At 35.6% G+C, this 12,003-nt stretch overlaps 1 protein-coding gene across 11 annotated transcripts in view; it reads left to right on the forward strand.

Annotated features, from left to right (window-relative positions):
• Relch (RAB11 binding and LisH domain, coiled-coil and HEAT repeat containing) overlaps positions 1–12,003 on the forward strand; it is an 89,298-nt gene that overhangs the window by 8,985 nt on the left and 68,310 nt on the right. For all 11 annotated transcript variants that reach the window (XR_003838016.1, XM_029483563.1, XM_021158988.2 and 8 more), the window contains exon 2: positions 3,912–4,001. Coding sequence is in view for 10 of the 11 variants with exons in the window: in XM_029483563.1 (XP_029339423.1) it covers positions 3,912–4,001 (90 nt within the window). In the remaining variant the exon portion in view is untranslated. The remainder of the gene's footprint in view (positions 1–3,911; positions 4,002–12,003) is intronic.

A 12,003-nucleotide genomic window follows, 5' to 3' on the forward strand; every position in this document is an offset into this window, starting at 1 on the left:
TTCTAGCAGTGGGGAGATAAAGCAGGTGGGATCTCTAAGTTTGAGGCCAGCCTGGTCTACAATAGTGAGTTCTTGAGTAGCCAGGGCTACACAGAAAATCTCTGCCTCAAAAAGCCAAAAGAAAAAAAAGTAGTAGCAAAATCCAAAGAACCATACTTACCTTGGACCTACAATATAGCCTATTATTAGTCTACAAATTCAAAGTACATTTACTTACAAAATCTGTTGCAGTTTTATCCAGTCAAAATTAGTATTAATTTCTTCCATAAATATGTATTTATGACAAGATGGAATTAATTATAATGAGTTGAAATATTTTAATTTCTTTTATATATATGGCTGTTTAGTCTGCATGTAGGTCTGGACATTACATGTGTGTCTGGTGCCCCACAGAGCTCAGAGGCATTAGATCACCCAGAGGTGGAGTTATAGACAGTGGCACATCTGGAAATCAAACCTAGGTCCTCTGCAGAAACAAAACAATGCTCTTAACCTTGGAGCCATCTCTTTAGCCCTAGTATTTGTCTTTTATGAGATTATAATCATTACTTTTAAAGACATCACAGGAATATTTTCCTTATTATAAAATATAAAATAAAATCATTGACTTGAAATATTTTAAAAATAGGCACTAGGTTTATACCTTTGTGCTGAAGCAATCATCTAGCAAGCATTTGTGAAGTCCTGGGTTTGATATCAGCACTTTTCACATACACCCAAAAAACTGTTTTAAAAAAAAAGTAAAAAAAAAAAAAATTAGATGTTTTTAAAATTTTTAAATTTATTTTATTTACAAAAAATGTAATAAATATATACAGATTCTCACTAAGCATGCTCGTTCGCATCCTCTCAAAAATTTTTTTCAGAACAAAAACACAGATGGACTGAAACCAAAATATACAATTTAAAAATAAGTAAAACAAAATATATCATTTTGAATTTGTTTTTTGTTGTTCAACTACTCCCAGGTGTGGGGACCTATCCTAAAGTATAGATAATACACCCACTGAGACTCCATTAGAGAAAACTAATTTTTCTTTTGCCAGTGGATATCAGTTTTAGATTGCTTCTTAGGGGTGAGACCTTGTGTTCGTACCCTTTCGTAGTGCTTGGATCTTATCAGACTTGAACCTGGGCAGCACTTGGACATGCTGTCCTACTCTTTGTGAGTTCATCAGTCCTGTTGTGTCTGGAAGGGCCATCACCTTTGGCTCTTACAGTCTTAGCATGTCCTCTTCTACATAGATCCCTGAGCCTTGAAAAGGAGGGGTTTGATGAAGGTATCTCATTTAGGCACGTTTTCAGGTTGTGAGTCTCTGTATTAATTTGTATTAGTACCAGTCTGCTGCAAGAAGCTTCTCTGGTGATAGCTGAACAAGACACTGATCTATAGGTAAGTGTAGCTGAATGTTATTAGGGAGTCATTTTATTCATTGCTGTGTTCTTTTAACAGAATAATATAGTAACTTTTCCCCCAGGCCCATGACCTATCTAGTCTCTCACTTTGGCTACTTTAGCATTCTCAGGCATGGGTTCCATCTCTTAGTGGGTCTTAAATCCAATCAGATAATGGTTGCTTGCTCTTAAACCATTTGTGCCACTATTACACAGTATATCTTGCAGGTATTTCACTATTATAAATTACAATGCTTGTAGCTGGGAATAAAGCTTCTAGTTAGATACCAGCTTAACTTCTCTATGTTCAATGGCATGTGTTAGGTGTTATCTTTGGCAGTCTGCCCTTACCATCAGATTGTGAAGAGTAACCAATAGCCTTGGCAATAGTCTGATGGTTGGATGTTTCTAGGGCACTATTTTGGCCAATAATTCAACAAGATGTAACTTATTGCTGGCACTGGAGGTTTTACTTGGTGACCTAAGGTGTCTAATTGAGGCATGTTACCCCTATTATTTGGTGATTCCATTTAGATTTATTTCATACATATATAGATGTAGGTTTCTTTCATATATGTTTGTATATACATATATGTATACAGTAGTAGGTTTTCATATGGTTTCTCAGATGCCCTTTAGTATTAGTTGTCAGGGCATCAGACTTAGGTTGGTATCTATGCTATATAGGAACTCTCTGCTTAGTTCCATACCCCATTTTTAATTAAGTTTTCTTGATGCTCAAGAGTTTGTTTGTGTGTTTGTTTTTTAAGTTCTTTATATAGCATAGATACCAATGCTATATAGGAACTCTCTGCTTAGTTCCATACCCCATTTTTAATTAAGTTTTCTTGATGCTCAAGAGTTTGTGTGTGTGTGTTTTTTAAGTTCTTTATATAGCATAGATACCAACCTAAGTCTGATGAATTTTGACAAATGAATGCATCTGTAGGGACATATGCTCCTACACTGTGTATGTGAGTAGGCCATTTTCCTTTGCTACCTTTTAATATTTTCTACTCTTTTGGTTTTTAGCAATTCGATTATGATATTCCTACATTTCTGTGCTCTATCCTCATTGGTGTCCTCTGTTTTAAATATGTACCTGCCCAGCCTCTTGTTTTATCTGTTGTTGCTTCCACTTCTATATACCTTAAACATATTCTTTTTGTTCCATGGAAACAATTCTGTTACTTTTTGTTTTACTCTTTTTCTTTATTCTTCATGTTGAATGCTTTCCTTAACCTCTTTTTAAAATCCTTATTTGTATATATATCTATGTACATGTGCCCAGAAGTCACTTAAAGAATTGGTTCCTTCTTCACTATCTGGAGCCCAAGGACTGGCCACATGTCATTAGACTTGATAGCAAGTGCTTTTATACATTGAGTGCATCTCACCACCCCTGTAATTTTAAACTCATTCCTCTGCTGTGTTTATTTTGTTGTTATACTCTGCATTGAACTTTTCGTATGAAGCATTTGCTTTTCAGGTTTACTGATATTTTCTAGAATTTCCATTGGAATTTTCTAAATTCTGTTTTTTTCTGCTAGGATTTCCTACCCTGTTGTTGTTGTTGTTGTTGTTGTTGTTGTTGTTGTTGTTGTTGTATTAAAACATCATAGCCAAGACAACTTGTAGAAAGAAGGATTTATTCTGGGCTTAAGGTTTCAAATAGATCAGTGTCCATCACCATTGGGGATACCAAAGTGGCAGCAGGCAGGCAGACATGGTTGCAGAATAGCTGAGACCTCACATCTTGCACAGCAAACAGGAAGCAGAGAGAAAGTCCCGCAAATGATGCATGGCCTTTGAAGCTTCAAAGCCTATGTCCAATGACACACCAGCTCCAGCAATCTGACACTCCCTAAGCCTTCCCAAATGCCAATAACTGAGGACCAAGTCTTCAAATGCTTGAGACTTAATGGTGGACACCTCATTAAAACCACACACTTTCATTCACTGAACATAATTTTAATAGCTGTTTTAAAATCTTTTGTGTCCTGATTGTCACATATTTCTTGTAATTGATCTTGTAATTTCTCTTGACTGGATGATTCTTTGCTGTTTTTGTGTACCAAGTCACTTTGGTCTATATGATAAACAGTGTATATGATAGATTGTTAAGGCTGGATTTGGTCTGGTTTTTCCAGTGTTTTATGTTTTCAGTCAACAATTATGTAGCCCAGACTTAATCTACAAAGTCTTTGAGGTGGGAGTTCAAATAACTGTTTTGGGGAGGTGGCTGGTCTGGTTGGAGTGGTCTAGCTGGTTGTACTACTTATAATATGTTCTATGTATTCTTGGTTCATAAGTGGGACATATATTTGGGAAATATAATTACCTAAAGTAGTTGAACTGGTTTGAACATTTTTATCTTTTTTGTTGATGTTTAATAGAACTTCTAGAACTAAGAGTCATAATTTTGTTAAATGAAAATATTTATGGGTATTTAAATTATAATCTCCTATTTTGCAACTAAGTAAAAAACTGTTCTGTTACTTTTCTCTTTTTTATAGATCGAGCTGGGAGCATTAGTACTCTTGACTCATTAGACTTTGCAAGATATTCAGATGATGGTAACAGGGAAACAGATGAAAGAGTGGCGGGTAAGTAAGTCTGGAAAGATAGATTTATTATGTTGGAGATACCCCAGTTTTCTGTTCCAATGGCATTAGGAGATTTAGTATAAACCTACAATTAGCTAAATTTTCCTTGTGGCAAGCTGTAAGACCAGTTTTATGTTATCATTTGCATAGTTGAAAGGTAACTAACGGTACCTTAGCCTCATTCCCTTGATATTCCCAGCCAGGGCCAACATTCACTTATGTCTATCAGTACAACTTTGGAGTTTTCAAAGCTGGTTGAAATATCTCTGTTCTGCTTATTAGGTTAAACTTTGCTTTGAGTTCAGTGAACACGCAATAACTCTCACAGTTGTTTCCAGAAATTCTTGATTTTCCTGTGGTATCTGGTTCAACAAGGTCTTCCAGGATCCTACTCATTCTAATAGAATATACCTTTTCTAATTGCTTACTCAGTCCAGTTTCCTCCATTCCCATCCCCAACCACTTCCTCATCAGTCTTTCCAAATACCTATCAATCACCACTAGATCTGTAGGGACTTCTGAGGGCCAATTGTCTTATACTGTATTCTGTCAGTGCCATTTGATTTTAGTGAAAATTTCCTCAGAATCTACTACAGAATATGCCAGTGGAGAAACTATGGCTCTTTGAGTGCAAATATCTGGTTCTTCAGGGTTGTGGCTTCCTATCATTGAAGTAATTCTACTTAGTGTTATAGGAATTGTTTTTATAAGACTTTGGCCAAGAATGAGACATTGAAAGCAGGATTTAAGCTTCAATGAAATGTAGGCTTCCTGAAACAGTAGGGCCGAACAGATAGAGCTGTGAAGGCAGAATGAGCCTAGATCTGGTCTTTCTTGCACTTAACTTGGACAAGTTTGTTAAAGCCTACACAATGCTGACCTACTATAGTCACTATAGTAAAAATAATTAATTCTTGGGGCTGGAGAGATGGCTTAGTGCTTAAGAGTATTGACTGCTCTTCCAGAGGACCCAGGTTCAATTTCCAGAAGTGGCTCACAACTGTCTGTAACTACAGCTCAGGGAAATCTGACTCCCTCACACAAATATACATGAAAGTAAAACACCAATGCAACATAAGGTAAAAATAAATAAATGAATTATGAAATAAATAATTTTATAAGGCCCTTGCTTGCTCCAATCTAAACACTGAATGCTTACTGTCTCATTGAGGTATACCACCTACCCACAAGAAACTAAGGCCCTGGGAGAGATTATATAGACTTGAGTAGTGGTGGTAGGCTTCAAATCCAAATAGCCTCACAGCAGAGCCCACAGTTAATTAGATTGTATGCTACCTCTTAATGTGAAGGATTAGGTTTGACCTAATTAAAAATTCCATTGCAATATGTAATCTCCATTCCTTGCCTAAGACTAAAAACTTGATGTTTAAAAATCACAATATTGCATAAGTTAGGGGAGAGGGGAATGATTGTTTTTAGTTCAACCAAAACTAAGAGGACTCAACAGTATAAATAATAGTAATGTTAATTTAATGAAAAGATCACTGGAAGAATTTAATGTGACCTCTCATTCTTTACAGCTACTTTGTTGTGAGCATAATTTAACAACAGTCATCAAAACAGCAAATCAAATCAGCCATAGTAGCTAACAGCTATACTCTAGCACTACACTCTAGCACTTGGAAGCTGAGGCAAGAGAATTGCCCTAGATAGAACACTAGCTTGGGTTGCACAGTGAGACCCTAACCAAAGAAAGAGAATTAGAAAAAGAAAAAAACCTTATAGATCACATCTCAAATGTCTAAATTAGCAAATCAAGTGGTAGGTTAATTGAATAAACTCAGGATTGGTTTATCCTACTATATCATTTGTATAATAGCATTGTTATATAATTACATAGAAAATATTTTATGTTGTAGAGTAAATATGTGGATTTCAGGGGAAATTTTTTGTTTGACATGGGTTGATTGTCATGCATCATAGGCTATCCTGGAACTCAATATGTAACTGGGAATGACCTTGAACTCTGACCTTCCTTGCCTTACCTCCCAAGTGCTGAGATTACAGGTATATCGCACCACTACTTATGTTGCTGAACTGAGCATCAAATACAGGGCTATAGCCTCAAGACCCTGCTTAGTTTTTTTAAAGAGTCAATATAACAGGTTTTATGTCTATATAGTTACATGCTAAAAAATAACTCTTGCCAACAAGTTGGCTACATAATTATGTTCCTTAATTTCCATTTGAAATTAGATCCCACCAGATTGAACCTGAACAAAGAGTTTCTTGTTATTTTAGGTATTTTTGGTTTCTAATTAGCAGAAAGCGTTGTTAAGAAACAAGCTTTGGCCCATTCCATCTTCCTTTGTGTAAGAACAGGAGTGAGAAGGTTAGTAATCTCTCCTCCAGCTGCTTCCTGATGGAGGAGTGGACCTCATCCTCCACACTGTGACACAACGAAGAGTAGAATGTGAGACTGAAGGGTTAGCTCAGCAGTTTAGAGCACTTCCAGAGGACCCAGGTTCCATTCCCAACATCTGCTTTGCAGCTCACAGCAGGCCAGTCCATAACTTCCATCCCAGAGGCTCCAGCACCCTCTTCTGGCCTCTATAGGCATCAGCAATCCACATGGTACTCAGACATTTGTGCAGGCAAAACACCTATACATAAATATTAAACAACAACAATGTTTTGAATGTGACAATTTTGATTTTACATTTTTAATCTAAAAAATATATTCTGCCTCTAACTTATGGGAGATAACCATTTTTTATTACTGTACTGTGTGATATGCTAATGATTGTCTTCATTTTCCTTAGAGAAAGAACATGTTATTCTAGAAAATGGTTTTCAGTCTTGTGTGGAGCCAAACCTGTGTATGTGTGAGGCTTTAAGAAATTCATCACATTCTCCAAATATTTTGATCTTTTTTTACTAATCATTTGTAGTAATTTAAAAGTGAATCAAAAGACCACTATTCATGAAAGATGGTTGTCCTGTCATCTGTCATTAGATCATATGGAAGCCTCAATAATATAGATAACACAGATCCAGAACCCATTTTCCTATCAATTTGAATCTTTTCTAACTTTGTATGGGGTGGGGGACTGCTTTTTCTTTCTCTTTCTCTTTCTTTCCTTCCTTCCTTCTCCTTTCTCTCTCTCTCTTTCTTTCTTTCTTTCTCTCTCTCTCTCTCTCTCTCTCTCTCTCTCTCTCTCTCTCTCTCTCTTTCTNTCTCTCTCTCTCTCTCTCTCTCTCTCTCTCTCTCTCTCTCTCTCTCTTTCTTTCATTCTTTCTTTTATGGTACAGGTCTCAGGTAGCCCAGTCAGTCTTGTACTGGGTAGCTGAGGCTGGCTTTGAACACCTGATCTTCCCACCTCTACCTCCCAGGTATTAGATTGCAGATAAGCATCACCATACTTGAACGACTGTTATTATTTATAGGACAGATATTTGTTTTCTTATCACCTTTCTGCTAAGTTAAAAGTCTAGTTATTTTCTAGGCCTGTAGAGTTTTTTTGATTTTTTTGTTTTTTTAAATAGACACCTCACCCCCATTGGATGGATGGATTTAGGACTCATTCATATGCTTTCTTACTGAGACCTATCCTCAGGTTTAGGGGAAGACTCTAAATGTTAGGCATTCTGCTCAGTATTGATAGAAAATATTTAATATTGCTAACAGTCCTGTGAAATAAGTAATGAAATCTTTATTTTATAAACTAGTAAAATGATACTTCAAAGATTTGCCAGTAACAGAACACAAGTTTTATTTCCAAAGCCTACAGTGTCTCTTAGTATAAGCTGTACCTCTGAAAAAGTATATATTTTTATGGATATCAAAATTTCATTTTTCTCAAATAAAATTAATTTAACTTAGCTTATTTTCAAAGAGGTAAAAGACTGAAGCTTTTTATTGTTGGGATTTTTTTCATTGAACTATACATTTTAAATTGAACTGTACAACCCAGAAGTTTTCCTCAGCCCTTCATATGCACACAAGTGTCTTTGTGTCGTCACGTGCAAGGTTGTATACACAGTTATTCATATGTGTCATACATTCAACTATATACATAAAATTGATACTAAAGTGTCAAAACAAATGAGCTGAATTCTGATTTCCTTAACAAATGACTAAAACTTTTTTAAAGATAAGATAAATTCATGATATTTGAATTGCTGTTTTTTAGCTTATTTTTATGCATTTTGAACATAGAAGTGAGAAGTAGTTTTTGTCATCAAGGAGTTTGTTCCTTGTTGCACAATCCCTTTGGAATTGATGACAAGGGCTTTGGTCGCTTTAGAACTGTGGCTAGGAGATAACTCAGCCCATTATGTGCTTACTTTGCAACAATAAGGACCTGAAAGGAACTGTACGAGCTTCATTCTCAGTACCCATTAAAAAAAAAAACAAAATCAAAACACAGGTATGCATAGTGTCATATACCTATAATCACAGTACTGAGGAGGAGGAGGCCCTGGGGCTCGCTAGACAGCCCACCTAGCCTACTTAGAGAGTTCCAGGCCAATAAGACACTGTCAGGATAACAGAATGATCACACCCTAGAAACAACATGGAGATTAGCCTCTGGCCTTCACATGCAGCAAGTATCTTTGTACCTTCACAAAAAGGCTTTTGTATACAGTTTCACACACAGGAGAACCTGCTTCACGAAATCCATCTTTTAACATCAGAGTTGCTGGTTTGGTTCTTATGTTTCTGCCTGCTAGAGTAAAACTTCTATGTTCACACACTGGTGAAATCCAAAGAGACACAAAGCTGCTTGCTTGCTAATTTTCAGGGAAAGATCCTCCTGAATGCTGGAGAAAGGAGTCATTGTTAGTCCATTCAACACAAATTTATTGAATACTCATCCTGTTTTCCAAGTGGTATGTTGTTCTCTTCTAAAATGACTCTCATATCTTGCCTGTGAAGTCATCCGTCCCTATAGCCTGAATAACAAATGCTTAGTATTATCCATGGTCTTGTTTCTTGGTTAAAGGCCAAGGCAATATCTGTATCCCATTGCCTTCATATCTATCCTCTGTTTTGCTTGTTTTATTGAGACAAATCTGTATGAATTAGATTGGCCTCAACTTTTTTATTTCCCTCCCTTAGCTTTCTGAGTATTGCAATTGCAAGCATAAACACACACACACTGCCAGATTTATTTATTTATTTATTTATTTAGAGACAGGGTCTCATTAGAATACCATTGGCTGTCCTAGAACTCACTATCTAGACCAGGCTGGCCTCAAACTCATAGAGATCTACCTGCCTCTGCCTTCCAAATGCTGAGATAAAAGCAGATGTCACCATTCCTGGCCAGGAATTTTTTTCTGAGAACCCAATTTCTCTTATTTTGTGTATCTCCCTAGTTTAAACAAACAAACAAAAAGTGTGTATGTGTGTTCTTTTCTATTAGCAGAACCTTTGATTTTATTTTCTTATATTGAACTTGGTAGATGAATCTTATAGTTAGATATTATTTAAAATTGGATTGGTATTCCAACAAGGTTAGATATAACATTAATGAAATTGATTTGCCTGTAATTTGTTACCATGAAATTAAGGTAGTATTAGAAATAGGAAAAAAATATTGTAATGGGTGTATATGTAAGTTAAAAATAAAAGTAATGTTGATTAAATTTTTGTAGATTTCAGATTCCAAAAATGTATCTCATGACAGTGTTAGTTCCACAAACAAAAGGGTAGTGGTGGGGCTCGTGGGTAGGAAAGTTTAGAAAGATGAGGTTTTCTGCAGAATATTTGTCTTTGATAGTTGAGTATCTTAATATTAGTATATTATTATTGGAATTAATAGCATAGTATTAATTAGTGATTACTAATATATAACGTCACAAAATTTTGACAGTTTAGCAGTTACAGAGATAGTTGAAATGAATTGCTAGTTACTAAAGGATTAGATTCAGTATGATATGGACATTAATTAGTGGTAGGATAAAGACAACATATATGTGATAAGTAATCTCCAAGTTTCCCTTAGTTGGCTTTTGAAACCAGTTCAGGAGATGGATGTACCATTAAGTGGGCAGTACTAAGGAAGACCAGGTGTGAAAAGGAAATGATGCAATTCAGTAGGACCAAATTCAAAACTTAGGAAACATTCAAATGGACATGTCTAGGAAATAAGAAAATATCTGGTGAAAGGGTTTTAAGATTGTGATCATCAAAGCCACAGGCATGCATGTCATGGGTTAGGTAACAAGAGAAAAGGCCCAAAGGTGATGATGAGAGAAACCAACTTCAAGATAAGTGATAGAGGAACCTGAACAGAAAGAACAATGAGGGCAAGGGTTTCTTTCTTCCCTGAAAAACTTGGAGGAAGGGTCTCATATCAGCATGAATCAAGTTGAAAACAAGCATTGTAAAATAGTTGTACTGGGTTGGGACCTAGGGTAATTTAACATTGCTTATACTGACTTAAATGTTAAAATTGTAAACAGTAAAACTGTAATGCATGCTGTTAATACACATGCATGTTTGTAGTTATTATATCACCTTAGTTTGTGTTGGTCAAGTAGAATGAGTAGATTGGTTGTTAGCTCCTACAGCATTTTATACACATAAGCACACATACACACCTTCATATACTTTTAGAAAGAATGGTGATTTTAAGAACTGCGTAGAACTTGTCCCACAAGTTTATCTCCTTACAGGGTACTCAGTTTGCACTTCAATCCAGTGTTTTAGGAGACAAATTCATGTATGTATTGATATTGTGTGGCATTAAGAATCTTTCTTGACAGTGGGAGGGAGAAAGAAAATACAAAGTGTACATGTATAAAATTGCCAGAAAATCAAAGTTTAAACTTTTAAGAAAAATATATTAATTCTCCCAAATATGTATTTGCTTGGTTATATTCTACCTTTTATAGAGCTGTGCTATAGCTTCAAGCATAAAACTCTGTCATTTAGAACCTGTGTTGTATACTAAGAAACATGCAGCAGAGTGAATTCATTTTGGAAGTCTGTCTTTTCAAAGCATTGGTATCTTCTAATGACATTTGGCAATATGTATGTAGATGTTTGTAAAATTATAAATTCTTGCCGTCTGACATGGGTTTTCTGGCTTTCTGTGCCTATTCACTCTTTGTTTTGTTCCTGGTCACCAGTTTAATTTGAGCATTTCCCACTTTGTGTTTTAACCAGTTTCCTCCCTTCCCTCCCTTCTCCCCCCTCCCTTTTTTTTTTCTGTCATTCTGGTGTAGGGCATTTCTGATCTGCAATTGTTCTGTAGTATATTTTGGATAATTTTAAGCGATATTGAGAGCATAATATCTATACTTTTACCTTATGCATAGTCTAGTTAGGTGCTTTTTTTTCCAAAATTTCGTAGAATTTTCCATTTTTTAAAAAAATGAACAAATCTCTACATAAATATTCAGTTACGTAAATAATCTGACTTTAACAAAAACTCTTAAAGTGTTTCAAGGAATTGCAGTTCAGGGGAAATGTCTTAGCTTTGCTGCACAGAATTGTTTGCAGATCAGCTTTGCTGACTACCAACGGCACACAGTGACTCAGTGCCATCCTAGCTGTGCTTTCATTGCTGCTGCAGCTAAACTCTGTGCATCAAAATAGATGGCCGTCATAGCTGTGACTCAACTACATCCTAAGTTTTTATTGAACACATGCAAACTGAGTGAATCCTAATTTTTCCATATATTCTTAAAGCTTTCTTATATCTGATCCATCTCATCTTTTTTCCTACCAGTCAGTCAGGGCAAAGTTGCATTTCTTAAGATGAAAATTAAACTCCTTAGTTTTTATGCAAGTCTGTAATAACTATTTGTGACAAAGATCAATTAATTTCCCCAGAGTTTTAATTGGCAGAAGTAACTCCTGTACAATACCTATAAATTTTAAGAAAACTTCATAGTTAAGATACATGCAGTTTAATCTTGTTCCTGATAAATAATTTACAAAGCTCAATAAGAAATTTTCCCACCATTCATGTTATCTATATGATAGTCGGAGAAATCTTTAAAGTTTATTAATCTCTCCTAAAAGAAA

Source organism: Mus caroli, chromosome 1 (genome assembly GCF_900094665.2).
Source record: "Mus caroli chromosome 1, CAROLI_EIJ_v1.1, whole genome shotgun sequence".
Classification (NCBI taxonomy): domain Eukaryota; kingdom Metazoa; phylum Chordata; class Mammalia; order Rodentia; family Muridae; genus Mus; species Mus caroli.